Below are 26,041 nucleotides of genomic sequence, written 5' to 3' on the forward strand. Positions count from 1 at the left end.
CGAGCTTATTCCTTCTCCGCCTTTGTATGCCAACGACTCCAACGACGGCTGCTCTTTTTTTTTCTTTTTTTGGCAGTGTATGAAAGCCTATCAGGCCAGTGTCTTATTCCATTGATTTCTCTATAGCTTGACTGGTGACATAAATCTATCACATATTTTTCATTAATTTGGCAAGGTTTATTTAGCGTAGTAGCTAGTGAATGATTTCTCTCTCCTGGAGATTTCGTGGACACGAAGCAACTTTTGTTAGAGTGAAGACAATAGAAATCAAACCGTAGTTATGCTACAGCAAAAAGTGACGCGAAACAACAAGAAACATATTCAGCGCTGCAGATTTCTGCGAGGTATTCTCAAAGTGACACAAATTACTGAACAGAAATACCGATTGAGACAAGAACTAGCCCCTCGCTGAAGCTCGTATCGTTTGTTTCAGTTAATTTGTACTATAAATAATTGAAAGAGACCTCCAAACATCTACGCACATTATTTCTTTGCTCTTGAGCGGCGCCTCTTCCTACGAGCTAGAAGCGGCCATACAGCAGCATCTCTCAGCTAATCAGGTGTTTTCGTTCCTTCCTCGAGAAGACGCGGCCGTCATACCAAGAATTTACGAGTGCAATTGATTAGGTTCCTCAACAAAGAGATTAAGCAGCCGGCTCAATTACGTCTTGGGCTAACGAGGATAAGGACAAGTAGCATGCTCTTGAAACCAGCCGTATTCAATCACAAAAAGAAACGTGGGCAGTTTTCTCAGAAAAAGGTATTCCACAATTCTCCTGAAAAAGTTGTACTAATTCTTACATGTTAAAAAAATATATTTTTTTACTTAGCTACAAGTGTGCAACTTCAGCAGGGCCTCAGCGATTCCCTAGCCATCCCTCCTTCATGTCTTCTCTCACGGCGTGGTTGAGGAGTCCACAGTGAGACTGCTACAGCGTTTTTCCATTCCAAGACCACTTTTCACTCTGCTCAAACCAGCATAATCAGGCAGGGCACCCTGTAGGCGTCTAGAGAAGCGCTTATACCTTTACTAAAGATCAAATTTAGCAGACACCGCATTACAGTGCGTGTTGAGAATGCAGCAGTAGTAAAAACTGAAGTTCGTTCAGACTGTTTCTTCTTCCGCGTCCTTGCTTGTCGCTGAATACGCTCAGCCTGTGCAGCCGCCGATACATCTTCAGCGACACCCCTGCTTCTCCTCCTCCATCAATGCTGCTCGCCAAATTGCCTCTGCAGCAACTGATACTCCATCTTAAGCGAGATCTCTGCTTCTTCCCCTCCGTCATGCGTATTCGCCAACTGCAGCCTGTACAGCCACAAGGCTTGAAACCACGGTGAATTGATCACGGTGACTGAAGATTGTCACAACGGCTTACCTAAAAGGGATAATAAATCCTCTTAAACGGCGTTATATGCCATAAGCATCACGATTTGCGACCTAAAAGGGAAAAAACGGAAAGAAATGAAATTAAAAAAACAATCAAAATACAGTACAGAGAGCGGAGTCGAACGGCCGACCTTCCATACGCAACACGTGCCTCTAATCCACTGCGCCATAGCGGCGATGTCAAGCCGTCGTTCTGAATGAATATTTATAACCAGCCTTAATGTGGCTGCTACCTGCCGGTGGGCGGCGCTGTCATCGCTGGCTGTACCGGCTGCATTTGGCGAACACGCCTCCGTCATAGCTGCGCGTAGAATATTCTGAGTCTGTGCAGCTGCCAATACTCCATCTTCAGCGACATTCTGCCGTGGTCGCCCTCTCCGCTTATGTGATTTTCCACTATAGCAGACACAGGTGCCGTTGGTTCCGACTCCATTCCGACCTGACACGCGGAGCTGTCTAGACACGTCTGCACACCACCAAGCGCTGTTGCCAACTGCCGCCGTGCTCGCCGCCATGACCGGCCCGCAACCATGACAGGTGATCGCGCACCTGCCAACTACCAACTGCCACCTGCCACAGGCAGTTAGCAAGCCTTCCGGAAAGCTAAAACCGTTGCCATTGGTAGATGACACCACCATTGCGAGATGTCTAAGCCAATGGAAATTAAATGACCATGTGACGTCATACTGATCTCATGTGATGTCATCTTTGTCTCGATCAATCAGGGAATTTTATAACCAGTCCGATTTATTCCCGTGATGAGGTCCCTAATGCTGCCGCAGTAAAAGCGCACCTTGTTTTTTTGGCTAAGATGCAACGGTTGCATCCGACTCTGCTGCATCAAACGCTGGTGACGACATGCCATACCCTAATATCCTGGTCCCAGAACCGGACCCACTGGCTTACACCGCGCCTGCACTCCTTGCCCGGACTGTGGTCTCGCTGAGAGGTCCATCACATTCCATTTGATCTGGAAGCGAAGGGCACACGCCGGACCAAGGCAGCGCCACATCGACCGTGCTCTGGAGCCGACGTACGCAGCCTGGATTCGGCTAGGCGTGACGTGAAACCCCTTATGGGCGGTGCTTGTTTCGTTCCTGGCTTTCACTAATTAGTCGGACCTTTTGCGTCGTCTGTAACTCCCCACTTACCAACCTCCTGTTCCCTTTATGCCTAAGAGCCACCGTACCTATATAAATATATTATCAGTCACTCGCTCACCTTTTTTCATCTAAAAGAAAATTAATGGCAATTACCACCGTGTTAATACAGATTATCCGCTCTACCTGGTCCTCTTGTACTTGTGAATTGTTACATTAGCTTTGAATGCTGCTGCTGGGCATGAATGTGTGGCTATTGTGTGTCTCGTTCTGGAGGGCTACAAAAAGCGTTTATGGTGCGAGAAATGTGTTGGCACGGACATGAGCATCAATTAGTACGGCACGTTAGCGGGCAGCGTCCAGAGAACGTTCGTACTCTGCTGGACCCACCACACGTATTTTTCTCCGGCCTCCCGCATACGCGCAGCGGTCAGAGAACGGCACTATGATTCGGCTACACCCATTGCCCTCCCGGAACGCGACTGCCGTTTCATATCGGTGCTGGAGGCTTTATCGTAACTCCGGTGGTTGCTACTGCGCAGGCGCGCAGAATGCCATGCCATCCAGTCACGGCAGGATGCTTTATTGAGGGGCGTTTCAAGGCGTCTTCTGACTCTTTGTCCCACTTGATGACGAAGTCTGTGTGAGGCGCAAGGCACCAGCTATGTGCAAATGGCGGTCATGTCATCGGGGACATTCTGACCTCGCCGCCTCCGTCCAGTAAGAAGGTGAGTGAACTTTAACAGCTAACGCCGTAAAATGTATAAGTGCCTGACTGCTCCTTTAATTGTACCAAATGACGGCATATCTAATCACCTGAGGCCCCTAATGAGCCATTACAGAAAATTACAGGGGTGCACTTGAGTCTCCTTAGGTGCAGTAATGCGAAAGCATCTCTCTTATTGCTGCCAACTATGATGCTGCGTGTTCGTTTCTTTATGCCTTTGCCGTTTCTATGTCGTTGTTTTCACTCTAACTTGAGTTTTACCACATCCGAAGACATGGGTCTGTTGCTACAGCGTCTGGTAAGCAAACGAAAGCACTATATAATTAATTAATTAATAATCCTAGTGGTTAAGTAATTCATCCATCCGGTTAAATTACCGATGAATGAGCGAAGCAATTCTCTAGTTGAGCTATTAATTGATGCCGGGTAATTAGTTAACTTGTAAATTAAGTAATCGTTAAATTACCTAATTGAACGTTATTGAATCACGGCCGGACTGAATGCAGCGGAGCGCGCTCTCTTGCGGCCTGCGCATTCGCCTGAAGGGCAAGGGAAAATATTCTCAGCGCCTCGCGCCCCCGCTCGCCGCGTGAGGGCGCGATGGGCCTACCCTCCGTTAGAGTCACTGGAAAAAATTTCAGAGTACCGCAAAGGTCGGAATTTGACTGGCAACACTGAGCGGCCACTGCCATTTACCTTCCAAGCCGACTGCGTCGCAGGAAGGTCGCCGTGTTGGAAGAGCTTGATATTCGGTGACATATCGGGTTGGGTGTTCACTGAAGCGCAAATACTTCGTGCTCGGAGACAATGGTTACTCAGAAGACAAAAAATAATGTTATTTTGTGCGAAGTAATGCAGCCGGCGGTTTGTTTTGCTCCGCGGTTGCGTTTACTGCAGGAACTGTGCTATGATTGTGAGCAGCATCTTAGCGCTGCTATCGGGAGCTTGTGCACGCCTTTTTTCCCCTTCCGCGGAGCAAGCTACGAAGGAAACATTTCGCCACTCCGAGCAGCAAAGAGACAAGCGCGTGCTTTTGGGCAGTGAGCATCGTGGACCGCCACGGGACTACCGTCTCGTTCAAGCAGGACGAAACTACTTGACATTAGCTTCTTCTTCCCATCCACTCTAGGCTTATCGAAGTCTTCAGCACAAAAGTGGTCCTGCAAATGTTTGTTGTACGGTTAGAAGAGTGATGCTGGTCACCCAAATGCTGGGCTGCCCAAGGAGGCTCCCAGGGCTTTTTCGTGTGAAGCCCTGTTTCAAATATGTGGAACAAGAAAAACATGGAATATAGCTGTAATAATAAGTTGAAACACCGAAATAAAAAGGCGAAGAAAAACAATACGTTATAAAGGTTTCTAAGTTTACGCAGTGACACTTAAAATAGCTCATTTGGGATGTAAACACGCATGTCGCCGCAAACACGCAGCTTCAAGGATTGCTAACATTTCACCCATTTCTATTCTTCTACCAGTCCCAACACAACTGTTATGTGAACGTAAGACATGCCCATCCATGCTTTTATTGACTGCGATCGTCACGGTCCGCGAAAAACAAGTGCCATGGGTCGAATGACTCGAGGCGCGGAAAGATCGTGCGAGTGCTTGGTGCACGTTAGGACGCGGAATTCTCGCGCGACAAGTTTGTGCCTTCGCGTGCCACAAGCACGGAATAGTCCGAAGAGCCGCGTGTGTTGAGTAACAAGCGCGTACACCTGTACCCGCGTCAAGCGGGCAAGCCGCGAACGATCCCTGCGCGACATGCGCGGCGGTCTTGCTGTGAACTCCTATTCTCTTAGCATCCTATCGCTAACACCGCGTGCACTGCGCGTACATACCTTCTAAAACAGCACCAAAAAGCACAAGCAAGGTTCACTTAGCAGCGTGTGTTTTAAGCATGAAATGCTTTTAGCTCCCGTTGTCGGCAGTGTGGTGACGTCACGCCGAGACCGAGAGCCATCATCCGGGCACTGAAATCCACTCATCCGGGCACTGAAATCCACTCATCCGGGCACTGAAATCCACTCATCCGGGCACTGAATTCCAGTCATCCGGGCTCTGAAACGAGAACATCCGGGCACCGTACGAGACTTGATAAACATCTTGATATCTTGATAAACATTGAGAAGGCACTGGCAGCAGTTATTTTTTGTCTCGTTTGGACACCAACCGGCGCTTGCATGCCGGTCGCGTAGAGGGGGCTTAGAGAGTCTCGTTAAATCTCGTTAAGTCTCGTACGGTGCCCGGATGTTCTCGTTTCAGAGCCCGGATGACTGGAATTCAGTGCCCGGATGAGTGGATTTCAGTGCCCGGATGACTGGATTTCAGTACCCAGATGACTGGATTTCAGTACCCGGATGACTGGATTTCAGTGCCCGGATGACTGGATTTCAGTGCCCGGATGACTGGATTTCAGTGCCCGGATGACTGGATTTCAGTGCCCGGATGATGGCTCTCGGTCTCGGCGTGACGTCACCACACTGCCGACAACGGGGGCTAAAAGCATTTCATGCTTAATAACTGCTGCCAGTGCCTTCTCAATGTTTATCAAGATATCAGTGGAGCTGTGGGTTTGATAATGCACGGAATTATAATTTCCGATTTCTAATAACGCGTGCAAAAAGCACATAAATGCCACGTTACACTTCGTTCTCATACGTGATCCGGGGGAGAAGCGCTGCGTTCAAAGGGCAAGGCATCGCGCCGAACGGGTGGTGGCGTTCCTCCCTTCCTTTACGGTGCGGTTCGGGTGTCCACCGAGATGGCAGAGAATTACTGCGCCATTTCCTTTCCTCAAAAAACCTTGCGTTCAAATGGCAAGCAATCGCGCTGAACGGGTGGTGGCGTTCCTCCCTTCCTGTACGGTGCGGTTCGGGTGTCCACCGAGATGACATTAGGCCCGTAAACATTTCATGCTTACTCTACTCTCGTTTATGGGAGAGGCAGAGAATTTTTGTGTGTTTCAGGAGCGGCGACGGCGACGGCGGCCACCTTTTAAGCATGAAATGCTTTTAGCCCCCGTTGTCGGCAGTGTGGTGACGTCACGCCGAGACCGAGAGCCATCATCCGGGCACTGAATTCCAGTCATCCGGGCTCTGAAACGAGAACATCCGGGCACCGTACGAGACAACGAGATTTAACGAGACTCTCTAAGCCCTCCTACGCGACCGGCATGCAAGCAACGGTTGGTCTCCAAACGAGTCACAAAAAATAACTGCTGCCAGCGCCTTCTCAATGTTTATCAAGATATCAGTCGCTGTGCGTTTGATAATGCACGGAATTATAATTTCCGATTTCTAATAACTCGTGCAAAAAGCACATAAATGCCACGTACACTTCGTTGTCGTACGTGATCTCTTAGGGGCTTCGCGCATCGAAGCAAAGCTGCGCAGGTGCACTGGGGCCCGGGGGAGAAGCGCTGCGTTCAAAGGGCAAGGCATCGCGCCGAACGGGTGGTGGCGTTCCTCCCTTGCTTTACGGTGCGGTTCGGGTGTCCACCGAGATGACATTAGGCCCGTAAACATTTCTTGCTTACTCTACTCTCGGTTACGGGAGAGGCAGAGATTTTTTTTTGTGTTTTTTGAAGGCTTGAAGTTCTCCCGGTCGATTCTGTGCAACCCCGCAGAACGGCGCTCTCGGTCATTTTTCCCGGTCGGAATAGAGAAAAAAGTCTTTCCGGGCTCGGTGCGGTTGCTAAATCCGAAGGCGCAGCAGCCAGGTATGATTTCTTCGGTATCAAACACGAGAGCGACAGTTGCAACGCGAGAAACGTCGGAAACCTGCGCTCTTCTCAGCCGGCCCGACCGGCGCTTGGAAGGTATATGGCACCCCAAGATCACGTGGTACGGTTGGGCCAATGACCGCGTCGGCGGCGCGGGGAAAAGAAATGCGGTACTCTGAAATTTTTCCAGTGACTCTAACCCTCCGTCAGCTCCCCGCGTAGCCGTCGGGCCATCGTAGTAACAGCGTGACGCGAGGCTTCAGCGCACGCTTGTTTGTTGCAAATTTCGAGTTTTTGAGTACTCCGAAAGTGACCGGTTTGTGCGTCACGAGCTTGGTGTACATTGACCCTTTTCCCTTCAGCGGCTATTCGTAGGCTTCTGAAGCGAATGCGTTGTACAGCGGGGGACAGAAGCTTGCGGCACATAGGACGTGATTGACCTATTCTGTATGTGATGCCTCACATACCGTAAACCAGTGCCTCGTTGAACTGTACATCGCGCGATGGTGTACTGCTGTGTTCCTTTTTGTAAGTCTCGGTCCGGTAAGAGTCCCGGAGTTTCTTTTCACCAATTCCCCAGTGATAGTGAACTGTGTGCTAAGTGGCAGAAGAACATTTCGAGGGTAAACCTGGTGATCAATGACAAATCTGCATCTACTGTAGTTTGCTGCAAGCACTTTCGTGAGAGTGACTATGATTCTAGGTGTCGCATTAGGAAACTGGTTCCAGGGGCTGTGCCTACTGTTTTTGAAGGGTACCCCTCCTACAAGGCACCATGCGCGAAGAAAGCTCGGAGAGATCCCACAGATCGAGAACCTGTGCCTCCGCGACGCCCAGTCAAGCGGAAAGCAGACACAGAAGATTCGGAGCATGATGTTCACAGCCCAGCCAACGATGCCCCTGAAAAGCGCATGATGCTCGATATAAGCACACAAACGAGGAACGATGCCACTGAGCGCGCAAGTCGATACCTCGCAATGATCGCGCGACTTCGCTCGCAGGTTACTTATTACCGTTCAAGGTACACAAAGGTCTTGCGAGATCTTACAGCTGAAACGAAAGTGGTTGAGTACTACCGTGCCAGCAAAAGCCACTCTTCACTAAAGAAGATAGTGGCGAATTCGCAGGGAGGCGACAAAAAGGTATCATTTCTCCTGCACCAAGTGGAATGTTACGAAATGTAGAGGCCATGTTACCCAGAGGAAATCATTCGCGAGTGTGTGATTTGGCGATTTCTTTCGCCAGAAGGCTATGACCACGCCCTAACGTCTGGCTTTTTAACGCTGCCAGCCAAATGCACGCTTCAGCGATACATGGGACCAACCCCAACGTCATCAGGGATAAGCTCTGCGGTTCAAGAGAGGCTGGTGCAGGAGGCTTCGATGCTGAGCAGCAAGCAGCACATGGCGTCTCTAATAATAGACGAGGCTGCTATAAAGCCCAAATGTCTTTATGACAGAAAGTCTGATACAGTCTTTGGCTTCAAAGACAGACCGAACGAAAACGTGCCATCCAACTCGAAGACAACTCTAGCAAACCGAGTATTGTGTTTTGTACTTCACGGTGTCACAAGCAACTATAAAATACCGTGCGCTTACTATTTCACCAGACAGCTCAGCGGAAGGGACTTGTTTGCATGGACTAAAGAGGTGATATCGGCTATAGAGTCATGTGGATTCACTATTGTCTGCATTGTGATGGACAATTACTCTGCGATCACGACGATGTTCAAGCTATTTGCTATAGCAATGAGCAGTTTAGTGTTATGAAAGCATTATTCGCACTTAATTTGACGTCAAATTTTTGAAGCAGTAACAGGCTGTTTAGCATTTAAAAACGTTTATGAGTCGTGATGTTTCGCCAGCAAGCTCGCATGTAATACTAGATTTGTTGTGTCTTGCTGCGAAATTTTTGGTACTGTAAATAAAAGGTATCTTGCATTTTGATCGGTGCACTTTACTGAGTGAAATGTCAGAGCTTATTTTATTTACTATTAATATTGAGCTCACTGCTACCGTTTACCGGTAGCTTTACCGCACAGCGATGCAGTGAAATCCTTCAATGACCGAGAATGAAAAATTAGTTAAACCAACTCGCCAGAAATGCGTGGCGGAGTGGTTGTGTTACTATTTTTCCGCTCGCCAACTGCTCCTGTACGATCCTAGGATGCGAAAGTCGATTATGGTACATTTCTGCACGCATGCTATCTCATGTCCGGCAATCCTAACGAGCCCGAAAAAGCCGCAGCATACGCGCGCATGCATTCCGAAGCGCGGCGGCGCAAGCGGAGGGGCAGGGCAGCAGCGCCGCCTCCAAGCTGCGGCCGCAGGCGGCAACTGCCCCCATCGCGCAGGCCGGAAAGAGAGAGCGCACTCCGATGCATTCAGTCCGGCCGTGATTGAATGTAATTGTTTATTTATCTAATTCAGCAATTAACTCAATAACTAATTTTTTACTTCGTCCTAAAAATAATTACTCGTTAATTAATCGTTCCGGTGACATACATATTTCTTCATGCTAAATACATAATTCTTTATTCAACTTTTCTTGCAATTAATCCTATAATGGATGAGTGACAGTTCGTGCGGACACGCTCTGATGACGAGCTCTGCCGACGGGTTCTGTACACGCCACTCATTTTTTTTTTTTAAAGAAAGAAAGAAAGAAAGAAAGAAAGAAAGAAAGAAAGAAAGAAAGAAAGAAAGAAAGAAAGAAAGAAAGAAAGAAAGAAAGAAAGAAAGAAAGAAAGAAAGAAAGAAAGGAAAGAAAGTATTTATTTAGCATAAAACATGAAATACAAATAGACAACAAAATGCCTTCGCATTAAAATAATCATCTCGACGCTATTAGAAAGTATCTCAGAACACCTTCATCATATCGCCTATGCAACCAACCCAAAGATCTTTTGCTGACGTCTAGAAGAAAAATAAAACTATCTAGAGCTTCTTAAACTGTCTGAAAAACATCATATCTTTAACTCTAGGCGGATAATTTTCCGACATCTAGGCGGATAATTTTTCCGCGCTTTTAACTTTTTAGTCTTTGCAAGAGAATTAAAAAACGTTGTTTGTTCCCTATGAAAACGTTCAGGTATTCAACACGCAGGACACGACCTCGAGAAGCATACAGGAGTGCTGTTACAGTCGTAACTTTTTCGGCACTGCAGAAGACAAAAAGTTATTTTCTCTCCCGACCTGCTGTTCAGGCGACACCTTTTACATGGGTACTCATAAATTTATCAGGTAGTTATAAGTCAATCAATACATGAACTTATTTCAGCTGTGTTGTAGCTTCTGCCTTCTGAATTGTTCCAGCTCTAGCTCATGGTTGTTTCATGTTTCGAGCAATCGCTGCGAAGTATGAGAGGGGAATGCCGCATTTAATTAGCATAAAAGTGAAATCTGTGAAATCTTGCACTTTAAGCAGAGAATACGATTTGTCTGGAGTACGCATTGACACCGCCGCGGTGGCTCAGTGGTTATGGTACTCGGTTGCTGACCTGAAAGGCGCAGGTTTGATCCCGGCCGCGGCGGTCGAATTTCGATGGAGGCGAAATTTTAGAGGCCCGTGTACTGTGCGATGTCAGGGCACGTTAAAGAACCCGAAGTGGTCGAAATTTCCGGAGCCCTTCAGAACGGCGTCCCTCATGGCCTGAGTCGCTTTGGGACGTTAAACCCCCATTAATCATAACTTCAACCCTCAAGTACGCCTTTGTGTTGAAGCGAACATTCTTTTTTCAGCTTTCATTTTGCGAGAGGTGTCTGCACAATACGAAATTGTGGACAGGTATATAGTATTGTTTTCCACTAAAGGTGTTCCGCTTTCCTTGAACTGACGTACGCCGCGAAGACCCCGTCCAGGTAGTTAATGCAGCGTTTCCTGTAATACTCTGTCACAATAGCAAATTTAATGTAATTCGAATCGAATGAAATTCAATGCATCTAATCTCATTCGGTCGCTTTCGATGGCACACAATAAAGTAAAATGCCATTTGCAAATGACAGCAATGTCGTTTCAGTTAAAATAAAATTGGTACAATTAATAGACATCAGTACACATAAAAGGTGCTTGAAATTGTTGCGTTCTACTTTTAAAGCGGGCGGGAACATTTTTTTTTTTTTTTACGTTATATGCTTCAAATATTATTTCCGGCCATTCTGCAGCACTTAGCCATAAAAGCCAAATCTAGTACAATGTCAACCGCAAATTCGATAAATGTAAACAAAAAATGGCTGACATGGCGGAACGCGGAGACGCGCGGAGCTTGGAAATGACATCCACAAGATGAAGCGCCCAGTTACAGCTTTACCGAGCTAAACGTGCACGCAAGGCCAACCAAAAAGAAACACTCAGCCCAAAATGATCGACGGTCGCGGACTGGGCCGTGCTTCGCGCCCGGCCGCTACCGTTAGCTGCTGCTGAGACCGAGAGTAGTAGCTATTCATGACAACCTCTAGTGCGAATAGTTTCATACCAAAATTAACCTTTTTTAACATAGCTATATAAATACAACTTTTAACTTGTGCGGTACGCACAATTTTTCGCGTTGCTTGTTTCTGCTGCCTATGTGGTGGCTAGAGTAGCTACTTGATTCGAGATCGAAAGCGAATTAGCTCACCAAGCTCATTCAATGCAGAATGTCGTTCGAACCTAATGACATTTGATGTTCCTTGTAGCAGCCGATTAATTTCATAAGATGTTAATGCCATTCGATTCGAATGACATTGAATTTGCTACTGTGACAGCGGTATAATCTCGTCGGGATTTAAGTGTGGTTTATAATCTCTCGGTCCGCGTACAAATGAGCAAGTATCTGCTTTGATGTGTTAATCTCTTGATCCGCTTTTACAAATCAGACTGCGACGACCTCGAGCTCTGACGTTTGCTAACCGCGACGCCAAGCTTAGATTTCTTCCTCTTTCTATGCAAGAGTCTCTCCGCCGGTCGCTTGGTTTTCATCTTTGGAGCCGCAACGGTATTTCTTAATTTTATGTTCAACAAATCCTTGGGAGCAGTAAAAACCGTACAACAACTTCGGAGCTTAACCTTTTCATTGCATTTGTTCTAGAACCAATGAAATTTTCCCGTACTGCTCCAAGAAATTTCCAGCGCGGGTGACATCAGCTTTTACAAGATTTTTAGTTTTGGAAAGTGCAGCACACGATAAATAGTGAAGTCCGCTTCAACCGCACCTGTAGCGAGGCTGCCTAGGAACGAATTGTGACAGTGCTGTCACTCCGTTAGAGCCGTTCATAAAGAAGATTCAAACTTTTCCTTCCTTACGCTCACTTTTCAGAAAATTACTGCTCATAATACGACCAGCACAATAGACTGCAGGAGCACAGAAAATTTTATTGAAGGTGACCTCTAAGCTCATTGGGACTGTTAAGGCTGTCCTTTAGTGAGGTTCTCCTACGATACTTGATAATACACAGCAGTAGCTTTTGCGCTTGGCCGCCGCGGTGGCTCAGCGGTTATGGTGCTCGGCTGCTGACCCAAAAGACGCGGGTTCGATCCCGGCCGCGGCGGCTAGAATTTCTTCGGAGGAGAAATTCTAGAGGCCCGTGTACTGTGCGATGTCAGTGCACGTTAAAGAACCCCAGGTGGTAAATTTCCGGAGCCCTCCACTACGGCGTCTCTCATAACCTTAGTCGCTTTGGGACGTTAAAACCCTTTGCGCTTGCTTGCGCTTTTGCGCAAGCAAGCGCAAAACTTCACCAAGCAAGCGAACTATCAACAAACAAGCGCTTTTGCGCTTGCTTGGTGATAGTTCGAAAAGGTCCGCACTCTAGTCGCGGCTTACGGTGCACAGCAATTACTCGGCAACAACGAGCCTGCGCAGACAACTACTAGGCAGCGGAGCGAAACGTAGGAGTGCCGCGGTAGCAAATAGTCCAGAGCTGTCATCTTTGTCTTCTGTACCTGTTTGCTTGAAAGGTCCCCGGTTACGCCTGGGCTTAAGGGATTACATATCTACATATCTATAAGCCTTGGCTGCTGGACGCATAAACCTGTTCAGGTGAGTGAACATTACCGTCACATTATTATGCTTACTATAACGTCGCCGTGAAATCCTCGAACCTGAACATTGACATACAGCTGGGCCTCGTGATAACGAAGTTGGAGGGACCCGACACTTACTTCGTTATAGCCGTAGATTCGTTATAGCTGTGTTGACCGAGCTTCCAAGGAGAATCTTCATTCCTTCGTTATATCTATTACATTGTTATAAACAGTTTCGTTATAACGAGCTTCGACTGCATCGTGTTTTACAGCTTTCCCCCGTACACTGAGAGTGAGGTTCGAAAATGAGCTTGTTGTGAGCGTGGAACTGCGGCAATATGTTCGCGGTCGCCTGGAGCTAGCGAGAGTTCTTTGTACGCCGTGACCTGACTGGAAGGCTAAGATGAATCACCTTTTACTCCGAGAGGTACACAAAACGTTTCGTTTCAGAACGCTCAGGATCTGTACATTCTTAGTGGCTAGCAGGTGAGCGCACGTGTTGAGATGGAGGTTGAGGTTGATGCAGCGTACGGTCGGGATTAGCCTTGCGGATTCTGGCGGGAATTGCCGCAGTGTAGCGCCACTTAAATGTTAAATAACGTCCACAAATCAGACGCACACATGAGACCCAGCTGAGCTACCTCGCTAAACACATAATCACCGATAAGAGTGAATAGCCAACTACTGCTTTAAACATCTGCTATTCAGATCCGAGTGTTGACATATTTTGACGCCATTTATTGCGTAGAAAGTCCTATCACAAGCAATGTTTGAAGGACAGAAATAACTGATTCTACTGCCGGAAGCTTTCCTGCGGAAGTGTTTGTTACGCTTTGAATTACGCGCGCGAAACAAGTAAAGTTGCCAGAAGAAGAGTAATATTTAACGTACCCCGAGTAAAGCAGTGCTGCCCCTATGACACGGCGCATCCATGTTGGCCCTGCTGCAGTTACTACCGGCGAAATGTTATGCTAGTCTGAGTTTTCTGCCGCATAGTTCATTGCGAAGGAAACGCTCGATTCTCAGTCATCTTTGCGGGAACTGAACTCTATACATATAATCTCAGTTAGTGGCTGCGTATGTTTGAAATAGAAATTTTGGCTGTTTTACTTTTATGCTTCTTTACTGCTGCTTCTGTTACTATTTTTACTTTTATTTCTACCCCAGGTACTAATATCTTTCCATTGCCTTCTTTGTCTTTCTTCTTCTGAAGCAGAGAGAGAGACAGACTCTTTAATGAAATACAGAGAATTTAGCCGGCGTTTCAATATCGCTGGCATGCTACTCTGCGTAGGGAGGGGAATTTGGGAGATAAAGACAGAAGGAGAGCAGCGTGGAAGAGGTGAAAGAAAAAAAAAACGAAGATAAAATGCGGCCATGAAATGGGTACTAAGGATGCAATGGCGAGTATTGATGTAACCTATGGAATGATGGAGTGCATAGTCCGACAAATGGGCTGACGAAGTTCACTGCATGAAGAATGCATGAAGGTAACGTGCAAGTGAATTTAGAGCTTATCGAGATGTCCAATTTCTTTTAAATTAAAAAGAAAGGTCATTGCAAGTCTCTGTTGCCTGAAGCAGGCTAAGGGACATAAAACTTTGTCCATTGTTAGGGGCACTGGGCAGAGCTTCTGCATGCAATGTTCATAGTACGCACGCTCGTTAGCATACGCAGGGCACTAAAGCAGGATATGTTCCACATTTTCTATCGAGGCACAGTTGTCACAATGTGGACTGTTCATTTGTCCAAAACGGTATCGCAAGCCGTTTGTATACGCAGCATTCAGACGAAGTCGGTGATAAAGTGTTAGAAACATTGGGCGCTGCTGCCCCCTGAAAATCGACATAATGACTTTCACGGCAGCGCGGTGTCGTCACCATGTTCACCAGAAAAATAAAACGAAACAAAAGGGAGCATAGCAGAAGCACTTTCCGACGAATAACAAAACTAATTGACCAACAGGCGGGAGCAGAACCTCATCCCTCTGGGCTGATGACTCGAGGACTGAGGCTCTCTTGCTGCCCATTCGATTTGTTTTACGCTGTCAAGAGTAGCAATATTCTGCCGTCACTCTCTCGTGGATATCTGATAAATAGCTGCCAGTTGCCGATTGATTTCTGGCTCATCTCACAGTGCGGGTATGTGCTTTTGGAAGGCACATACCCGCATATTTCCTTCCTTGCCAACCCTGTAAGGGAGGAAATGCGCGGACATAAGAGCTGAGTGAGTCAGCGAACCTGGTAGCGTAGTTCAGGGCGTGCTCACTCACCTCACACTCGCCGTTGAAGAAAAGTGGGACCTCCACTTCGGAGTTGGCCTCAGGTCGACAGACGAGGCGACCGACGATCATAACAGTGCCGGTTAGGATGACCGGTACACTTGTTCGCCGATAGGGAATGAAAAGAGACAGTACAAGGATACTTATCAGACGCTACAATCCGCTCTCACCTTCTGGCTCACTGGCACTCATGCAGTACGCTACAGAAATCATAATGTGGCAGAGTATGCAACCGTGTTACTCAGGACGTTGTTCATGATAGAGGAAGATAAAGCAGCTTTTCTGTTAAAAGAAAGATCATATGAAGCTATGTAAGGTTCGAACGCGGCGGTTGTTTGAGGTATCCTGTTTATTTTCTTCTTGTTATCATTCAACACTAACTTGTGCAAAACGCACTACTGGCGGGGTAACTTGCCTTGACGCATCGAATACAATATTTATAGGTGTACAAAAGCCCTCGCAAATCTTTAACCTTAAGAGTATCAACGCTACTAGTTTCGTTTGTTTCCTCCTTCCTTCTTTTCTTTCTTTTTCTTAAAGTTGTTCTCGCCCGATTTCTGTCGCTGCAATTTTCTTTTACTCTTTCTTTCTTCCTTTCTCTTTTTCTGTGTCTCCCTCTTCGACAGACGATATTTGCGACCATGCTCTCTTTCGTGTACCAAAACCAAAGCATCGTCATTCAGTGAAACATCACCTACGCTGAGCCTCTCATAGAACGAATCGTTCTTTGCAAATTTTGTTTTTAATTTACGCTCATACGAAGAGGCACTCAGGCGAAAACAAAAAACATCTGTCTTTCTCGTACACTGCCACACTCCCGGACCTAATTCCGCGTGTGCGCCCACAGAGCTGTAAAGGTTTTAAAAGACGCACTGCTGCCTATTTCGAGCTCCATAACGACGCATGCACAGTGCGCGGCGTTTCTTGACGCTGTTTTGTGCATAGACTTTCTGAGAATGACTGCATAATGGCTGAATTCTCCTGCTCTCTGGGACATTTATGGAGCGCTTTTACCCCTGACAAAATGAAGCCCTTTCCCGCACCCAGCAGCAGAACACAGCAAGCTGTAAAGTTAAGAGCGAGCTAGAGAAAACGTAGCTTTATAAGTTACGCTAACGTTTATATTAAAGGCCCATCTCCAAATGAGCGGCACGGTGTGAATGAATTATTGAAAACTGGTGGCAAGTAATTTGCCATCAAAATTTATGAGAAACTGACATGTAGAACGCTGACCATGTCACTATGAGGATCCATAGCACACAAAATTGAAGGAACACAACACAAGCACTTAGCGCTTGTGTTGTATCCCTTCAGTTTTGTGCGCTATGGGTCCTCATGTTGACTACCCACTAGCCCAAACCCTGACCTTTCTGACCATGTCTTCTTCTCCTGCAGGAAGGTGGCGCCGCCACTCCATTCGGAAGGAGTGACGTAGATATTCGAAAATTTTGTAAAGGAGCGGGAATGTAAAACGTTTAAGTATTGCCTTTTTCTTCCGTGAATACATTCGCAATCACTAATTACGGATCATCGCTAAAAACGTGCCGAAAAAGTGGTACTAATGCCAAAGAAGAGCAATTTTCTGAATTTTTTTACGGCATCGTTTCAGCTTTTTCAAACTCGCATATTTATGGTGCCGCCACCAGAACCGTATTGCATCGATGAGTAGCCGCATCAACACAGTGCCGTTCGCACACCTTGGGGAAGTATAGGGTTTGACGTACAGGCGCACTCTATAGACGTTACAAGGTAACCATGTGGGCTAGTTGGTGTATATCATACATAACTTCACCGGTGAAAGTGCGACACAACAGGAGAAGAACACACGACAACGCTGGACAGCGTCGTCCTGTGTTCTTCTCCTGGAGTCTTGCACTTTCGCTGGTAAAGTTATGTCTATAGACGTTCATTCTGCACTTTTTACTCACTTTTAATTATTGCGAACCTGCCCCTTGCACGTCTGTGTTCTTGGAGGGCTCTATGCTAACCTATTACTGAAGGCTGTCCTGTGTACTCTTTTCCGTGACATTATTTGTTTTACAGGATCAGTTGGAGGGGAGGCTGCGAGCTGGGGTCGTTTCTTTGACTTTTTCGTCGCAGATTTTTCTTCAATATAAGGTCGATCTAATTGACATGGGTGCTTACTTACAGCTACAGTGTCACAGCAATAGATGAAAGGCTTGCAACGCGAGAGGCAGGGGGTGGCGGTGGCGGTGGTTGTGATTGTGGTGGTGGTAACGGTAGTGCTAGTGTTTATGCACAGGCTTGGTTAACCGTACTGTGATCTGTTGACAAATGCTCCGCATGAGCCACTTAATTGAATAAAGGTGTCTCTAGCACTGTTCAATAAGGCCATTTAAATATCCGTTACATCTTACCTATCCTTGGCAGCCTGTACTGAAACTCCCATGTAATGCTTCGCGGTAATTAGCAAACAACGCGTTCACTTCAAAGTATTGTTGAGGCACATCGGTTCCAGCTTAGTAGAGAGTAGCACTTACCACTAGAGTAGTTTACCACTATACAATTACCTGAATTGTATAGTGGTAAATAAGTAAGTCAAAATTTTTAAAAACCGGCACTTGACAATGAATAAAGCAGTTTTGGCGATTGTCTAGCAAAAGCATTGTTATTTTACAATTAAATTTTAACTAGCAAAATCTAATTATTATTTTCATCATTGATTTGGCCTAGCTCACTGGATAATGGGTAGCAGTTATTTTATATCGTTACCTTAGAAATACTGCCGGAAGCGCTTTTCTTTTCTCGAAACTCTAACAACGGCGATGCTGTTACTTATTTTTGAATAAAAATAAATAAAAACAATGAAACGCATAGGTTGCTATTTAGTAGAGAGCATCCGACTATACTCCGAATCATATGGCAGCATGGAAATCAGCAGAGCCTACCGCATGTATCGCGAGTCAAGGCTTTGAAGGTTACACCACTTGATAATGAACAATTATTTGGACGATTGCCTAGCGCAACAGTATTATTTGTTAATTCAGTCTTAGCCAGTGGCTTCCGAGGGGATGTGTAGAAGTTATTCCATCGGTACCATACAAATAACTGCATCAGAAGCGCTATTTTTGAAACTCTGAGAAAGACAGCTTGCGACAGTGTACTCTCCGGTCGTACGGTACGCGACGGCAGTATACGTGGCATCCGTTTCGTGAATGTTATGAGAAAACAAAAAGAAATTTATGGAAACGGAAACCCAGCCAACACTGGAACTTGCCAATGTTAGAAATTTCCGTGCGCCCTCCGTAATTCAGCACTTCTTCGGTAAATTAAGGCAGTTCACCTCCGCACAAAAGTGCACTCTCCTTACCCGTACGCCACGAAGAACATGACCCTAGCGTGCGTAGACAGCTCCGGCGGCCTGTAGTGCTTGAGCAGGAAAATGCACAGGGCAATGCACGCTGTCCACGCCTTGGACGCGTACTGGCCCCAAGTTACCAGGAAGACTGCTAGGGGGCGCCACAGGTTGTGCGGGCCGAGCAGAAGCCACAACAGCACTCCTAACGACTTGACCACCTGGGGAAGGGCATCGTGTAGGAGAAGGTGACTTTTCGGCGCAGGAAGCCTTCTAACTAATTAAGACCGCATACGTAGAACCCTTCTTCTTCCGCCGTACAAAAAAAAAGTGAACAGTCCTGAAAATCAAGAAAAGCAAAGGTGGGACAGTTTTTTTTTTTTGTTTTTTAATCATATTGTGTTGAAACCAGCCCTGGTGTCCCAGTGGACAACGAGCTCGGCGGCTGAACGTGAGAACGCGCGCTCAAACCCATCACAGGTGACCGCGTTTTGGCGGAGATTAAACGCAAGGCATGGCTCCCACGTACTGTACAACGTGAGCGTACGTCAAAGAGTCCCAGGTGTGACTCAAAGAGTGCCACTAATATTTAAAAATTAGTAGTTTTTGAGAAAACGAAACGGCGCGGTAACTGTCTGACTTCTCGGTGGACCCCTCAACCGCGCCGTGAGAGAAGGGAGGAAGGCGGGAGTGAAAAAAGAAAGAGAGAAATAGTTGCTGTAGTTGCTGAGAAGAAGAAGAAAAAAAGGGCTTCGGAATAACTTCGATCATGTACGAGTCTCTAGCGTGCACTGACATCGCACAGCGCACGCACGCCTTTTGCGTCCAGAGAGCGCCGCACTGGCGCCGTAACCGCACCTCTTCCTCGACGCGACGCTTCACTAGATTTCACACTCTCCGCATCTCGGCTTGTTTTATTGCGAAAGCAATACTACTTGCACTTTCACGCCTTTGCCGTGCCGCGGCGGTGACCACCATTGACCTTCATTTGCGAAAGCAATACTACTTGCACTTTCACGCCTTTGCCGTGCCGCGGCGGTGACCACCATTGACCTTCATTTGACCTTGATTGCATTAGATTGGATTAGATTGGATTAGATTAGATTGGATTGGACTGTATTGGACTGGACTGGATTGGATTGGATTAGATTATATTAGATTAGATTACACTAGATTACATTGGATTGGATTGGATTAGAGTGGATTGGATTTGAGTGTATTGAATTGAATTTAATTGGAATGGATTGAATTGGATTGGATGGGATTGGATTGGATTGATTTGGATACGATTGGATTGGATTTGATTGTATAACCGATGCATCACCACAAGTCTAACCACAAGCACCACCACCAGCTACACTACCAGCTGTACCATGGCGTAGGTACGGATATTGCTTTCGCAATTACCGGGCTTAACCAAGCTAAGCCACAGCGAATTTTTTCTTTCCTGCTTCACTTTTACCTCTCCTCCTTCCCGCGGACCACAAGGCCGACGTGCCAGGGCACGATCTCGGGAGTATGCTGCTAACATCTGTGTCTGTAAAATTCCACCTACCTCGCAAGCGAGAAGACACATGAAGACGTTGCGGATCAGGCCTCCTGTTCTTCTGGTCAGAAAAAAGAGCCCGATCACAAATACCTGCACAACGAAAACAACCATCAGACAATGACATTTCTTGGCGAAACCCATCAGTAGCTGCAATGAGCAGTGGAAACTTAGTTCATGCATAAGTTGGTTTCATCCTATGTGGTACTGCAATCAAGGTGCGTCGTTTCCAGGCAAGGCTGAATTTCCAAAATACGGAATTAGAATTCTTGCACGCGCTGTTCCAGCGCCACTCATTCCTAAACCAATAACATCAAGTACAGTGATGTATTTTAGTCGTTCGGCTGTATCAACAATATTTGATCAGAACTAGTTAAGGGCAAGCCTGGTAGCGGATTGTGCTAGTTGGTGAAACACTGTAAGGTGTACAAGCGCGGGAGGGATTTGGGACACTGGACGCAACCATGAGCAATGCATTATAAATAGGCCGCTTGTGCAAAAAGTGAATGTTCTTGGCGCACGTGTGACAGTATCCTACGAGTGCTGAGCTTTAAGTCTAAATTTGAGGTTCCCATAAACCAAAGCTCCTGCGGAGATCAAACAGCATCCGTGTAAAACAGTTATGTTCCGGTAACAAATCCGGACATAGGGCTATGTTGCGTATATCCTGAATAATGCGGTTAGCATTCTTGCATGATAGCCAGCAGCTTTGCAAGGAAACAGACCATATGGTGAAGAACGAGTCCCGGAAGCACAACTTGGGCCCTCACATAGAGGAAAATCGTTGAGAATAAGTTCACATACAATGATCACACATCAACACCCGAAGTTTTCTGCTGTGTATATTTTTCACTGATGGTCTTCGCATTCGTTATTAAAAAAGTACACATATTGGTAGCTAAAGTTCAATTCCTGTTTCCGCCGGCGACCGTACTAAGATGAAAGTAAAATACGCGAGTTCGTTACGTGAGAATGCAGAGACGTCAACCACAATAGCGCCTGTCCTACTTTATATTCCGGTCCCATTGTTCGATTCACCGAGTGGCTGATCACAGTGACGGTGGGGGAGTGGTTTTGCATGAGACAGTTTCGAGGGACAGAAAAGAAAACTGAGGCCGAATAAAAAAAAAATTAATTTATGTATTATCCCGGCCTAGAGTTTTTCAAGGAACTCGGGATGGTCCAAATTGCTGGAGAGCTTTCCGCTAGGTTTTTTTCTTTCAGTACATTAGCGAGACATTAGCGCTTCATCCTATCAGCGCCCCTAGGTCAGCGGTCAGCCGCTGACTCCAAATAAGTGGTTCCGACTCAAGCATGTACGCATAGGCTCTCTTGTGCTTGCAGGCGTCTGTCTTCTCTAGTTCCTACAAACTCCCTCAAGCGGCAGCCGGTCCAGTGTTCCAGGTCACTGAACTCAGAATAATGCGGTGTATTGCGCTCAGAACCTGTCGTCTGGAAGGGCAGCTTAATACGATAGGTGTTGAACAAGTTTTGCCTCCTGGTGTGCAACAAGTGATGGAACTGGCAGATGCTGCATTCAAATAAAAGTCCTCAATGTCCTGTTTCTCAAGCGCACCTCACTTTTTGATTTCGTCTCCCCCAACGGCAGCGCATTACGTCCACCAGCGCACTTTATTCTCCGAATTCCGTCGTAGAATGATGGCAGCAGCTGCTGACGACAGCTACAGAACAAAGAATCGGTGTCCCGTTCGTCGCACCCGAAGCACGCACACTCCAGATGTTCCTTTATCGGAAAAACAATCAAGAGTTCAATGACACCTGATCCGGGCTCCGAGTTAAGCGAGTCAAGAATGGCTGCCCTCATACTTCGAAGGCGAAACTTTCATTTGGATATTACCATCATTATTTCCAGCACAGCTACGTACACTCCAGGATTAAGGCCTCCGCCATTGACCTCTAGTTAGCCCTGGCCTGCGCGGGCTGCGGCCACCTAATCTTATCTGACCACGTAACTCTCTCCTCCCCCCGCTATGCTTCCCTTCTTCGCAATCGACTCCGTTACGCAGAGGTACCAACGGTTATCTGCTCTATGCATTACGTGCATTGCCGATCTCCATTTCATATATCATTGATTTCAGCTAGGATACCATTATCTCCTCTTTGTTTGGTTCCGCATTTCGCCTGTCCTCTTCGTATCTCTTGACGTTATCTCTGACGTGTTCCTTTCCATGGCTCGCTGCACCGTGATAAATTTAATTTCAAGCCTTTTCATTCGCCTTAAATTTTATGGCCCATAGGTTAATACTGCCAAGACACTGCAATTAAGTACTTTTCTCTGGAGGGATAACGCAAAGATGCAGTTGATGACCGCCGACTACACGACAGATCTACCCCATCCTATCTGAATGTAGCAGCAGCACCTTTCAAGTTGATCAGTGATCAAAAACCTTAAACCCAGGGAAAAAAGTTTATTGCATGCCCCTAGTTAGTGAAATTTTCATTTCGCGGCGACGCCCACTGCCGCCAGCTTGTGGGCAGCTTGATCAGAGCGATTATACTTTAGAGCAACCCGCCCCAACTTCCCGAACTTTTGCATTTCACATCCTGCCGAAGCTTAAACTTTGGTTGCCGATTTTTTTTTTTTTTCCACTAGACGCGGCTCATGTATCCAATCACGGAGATTACGTTTCTCCCAACTCTGTTCTTTTTCTAGAAATTTTCACCTTTTTGTATTTTTGTTGTGTTGCGCAAAAGCCACGGAAATCACTACGTGCGCTGAATACGCAACCAGCGTAGCTCGCTTTCTAGGCGCGAGTTTTTCCTACGCGTAATACTGATTTATACAATAAACAGTCAAGCGCACTTCTTGTGCCCTTTTCTTTCGCTTTGTTTTTCTTATACTCGTATGACAGCCATGCTAAAAATATATATGCAGAGTGTAAAATCTCAGTGAAATTCATTTTTGTGACGCATATTTTAAAAGTTCCGCTGGTTCCTTGACGTTTAAGAGTGTACCTTATGCTGCCACTAACTGCACCGAGAAAACTGCCGCAGTGTCGTTGTCCCGACCTAAATTTACGGCACAACAGCCGGAGCGTACCCGCAGTCATAACACTAATGGGGACGCAGGAGGATTTAAGCTGCCTCGGAAATGCTCCCGTTTGTCTCGCAAGAGCTTAAAACCAGCGACAGGATGAGACATTCCGAGCATTAGAGAGCTGATCTCGACAGTAGTGACGCAAGCTTCGAGAAACCCGCCTCTGCGTTCGAGAAATATTCTCGGTCCAAATGACGCCCATTCCAGTAGAACAAGTCAAGCCGAAACAATCTAGCCGAAGCCATTCATTCGGGATTATTATTTTTATTTCCTCTCGCTCGGTCTCTAAGCCCCCCAGATCCATACGATGGGCTTCGACTTAGGACTTCGGCTCTGCCGCCGACAAATAACCTGGTGAGGTAACGCAACGGGCCCACACAGGGTCATTGTGATTTCGAGTAATTCGATCAGCGTGCGCGTTCTGTCTTCTTTCTGCGACCTTTCGAGTTGAGTGAAATTGTAGCCAGTCTGGACTTTTCCATCGCAGACAGTTTGCTCGGGTGAGGCTTCGCACTCACAGACGCCAGGAGACTGAGTCCGCTGAGAGAGGCCAGGGCAGGCTTCATTTGCAAATGCGGGGAGTCCGGGCCCAGGCGCTCGTCGCTGATAACGCTGGCCGAGGCGAACATCACCGGCAGCGAGAGCAAGGTGCACACGCCGACTCCGGTCGCCAGCTGCAGGGGATGGGCGGAGACGCAATACGCCATTACGCCGAGAGAGGAAGCGGAGCAAGGAGTAATAACACACCGGGCATGGATAGTAATCCTATATGGCACACCTCCTACTCAAATTACTTGTTTTGTGTTCTCTCGTCTTTGAACGAAGAACAACGTACGGGAACATTATGTTACACTCAGAGAGGCGCGCCTGTTTTGTACCAGTAAGGGAACGCATCTTTATATTTTGTCGCATTTCTCCTCCTTTGCAATACAGAATACAGAGGAACACTGCACGTCTTTTTTTCTTTGCATCAGTTGCAAGACATAAAACTTCTGGCCAGTTATCCTGCGCAAACGGTTATTCTCTAAATGTCTAAGAGAACATGTACCGATATCTACACAGATAGAGGAAGGCCCGACAGGCAGTCTGAATTGCGGTATTACCAGATGACCACTTCAGGTGCGTGAAAAGAAGGAAAGCACGCATATGATAATGACAGCTTTAATTAAAAGCCAAAAATTAAAATAAATTAAAAGGTTCAACTACTGCCGGCATGCTGGTTCGCGTGACAGTTTGACGCATAGCTTTTTGCACAAGTTCTTGTATCTTGCTATATTTGTAAGAACAAGCCCGTGCCTGGCGAACTGTTACTGCCAGAGTTTTGTTAAATCAGCAGGGCAATGCGAATAGCGGTTGTTAAGGTGCAATACTTACTTAAACTTAAACTTAAACATACTTAAACTTTTAGACTTTTAAACCTTTAGGCTTAAAGCATCTTAAATAGATCTGTAAGTTGAATGACCCGCCATGTCTCCACTGCAACTCATCGCAATGCTGACGACACTAGGCACTCTTATGCCGGAGACTTGGTGAACAAACAATCAGCCAAAAAGTGCGGAATTCAGCGTGCTGCAGTTTTAAAAGCTGTGCAGCTCAATCTACCGAGCGTACTGGGTTATCGTTGCGTTCAGTTAATAGTTAATGGTTTTATCCCTTCTAAATTTTAGAATGCTTGCACCTCTCGTTTTTGCGAAGGAACTATTTTAGCCACAAGTGACACATGGAGCAAAACGCGACAATGTGTTGTTCTTTATGGCCGAGAGTAACGATAATTTTTTTTTTTTTTTGCGTGCTGCAAAGCACTGTCCTTGCTTTATCGCTCAATATGATGGTCTGAACGCAGAAAGGAAAACATTGATTAGCGAGTGGTGGGACGAAGACCTGAAGAAGGTATCCGAGAGAATCAAGCAATGCTGGTGCTACCAAGAGCTTTTTTTTTTTCTTCCAAAAGACGCTAAAGTTACAGAATATGAGGGAACGAAATGCCCGACCTTTCTTTAGAACCTCAGCGCCACACTTTTTCTGCCGAACAAATGCAGCTACTTGTACAGCATGCTGATAATAAAAGAAGCTATGTTCGGTCTGACTCACAATGACGTACCAAAGCTCGTTCTCAGGTACAGCAAATTGAACCAGATCGCATGTCTGTTCGACGGGCACGGAGCGAAACGGTAACAACCGCAACACTAGAACAGGAAAAGTTGCAAAAGAAGGCAGCACATTGGAAAGAATCGTGCAGTCACCCTACATGCAAAACCTGGCTGCGTATAACTGCCTGGTCTCTTGCGTGTCATGGAAGAAAACAGGGTGAGGTTCTGTGCAAACTCAGCCTTTGTAATGCTCATAGAGATAACTTTGTTTATATTCGCTGAAAGACTGCGTAATATCTCAATGTTGGAAGGCTGTATTTTCCCCGTGCCTTGTCATATTTAGGGGTTGGCGCAAAAGTTAACCCTTTTAACTTTTTAATATCAGAACTTTACTGCGCTCGCCTTCAGCTGGACTTCTCATATCCACCAAGCGGGATGCCAGGATGGTCGCAACAGGTAATTTATAATTGTTTTTTTTATACGTATGCTTAACCAAGCGAAGAAAGAAGATGATGGCTTGGAATAATATGTCACCTTTTGCCCCACTCTCCAAAAGTCTGCATATTTCGTCGAGTAGCGCTACATTTGTTTATAGAGCTTTAATTAGAAAACATTGTTCAGGATTAATTAGCACATCTTGGTACAAAATTGCACCGTATTTTCCGCACTTCGTTTCCAACTTTAATGCTGCTTCTCAGCGTGACTAAGCAAAATACAAAAACAAGACAAACCATGCCACTTCTTTCTCGAACGACAGTCCGCAGTACTGAACTACAAGAAGAGGCGGAGTACAGTTAGTAGCTCAATGTGTCC

The 26,041-nt window shown here is 46.4% G+C and overlaps 1 protein-coding gene across 1 annotated transcript in view; it reads right to left on the reverse strand.

The window, feature by feature from the left end:
* Positions 1–26,041, reverse strand: part of LOC149343255 (lysosomal cholesterol signaling protein-like) — a 125,440-nt gene that overhangs the window by 22,353 nt on the left and 77,046 nt on the right. Inside the window, exons 7-10 of the mRNA XM_089546919.1 lie at positions 23,657–23,812; positions 20,090–20,173; positions 18,550–18,755; positions 15,210–15,318 (exon numbers count right to left, since the gene is read on the reverse strand). Of these exons, the coding sequence (XP_089403045.1) occupies positions 15,210–15,318; positions 18,550–18,755; positions 20,090–20,173; positions 23,657–23,812 (555 nt within the window). The remainder of the gene's footprint in view (positions 1–15,209; positions 15,319–18,549; positions 18,756–20,089; positions 20,174–23,656; positions 23,813–26,041) is intronic.

The sequence above is a fragment of the Amblyomma mixtum genome, chromosome 5 (genome assembly GCF_055824585.1).
Source record: "Amblyomma mixtum isolate Tamu chromosome 5, ASM5582458v1, whole genome shotgun sequence".
NCBI lineage: Eukaryota > Metazoa > Arthropoda > Arachnida > Ixodida > Ixodidae > Amblyomma > Amblyomma mixtum.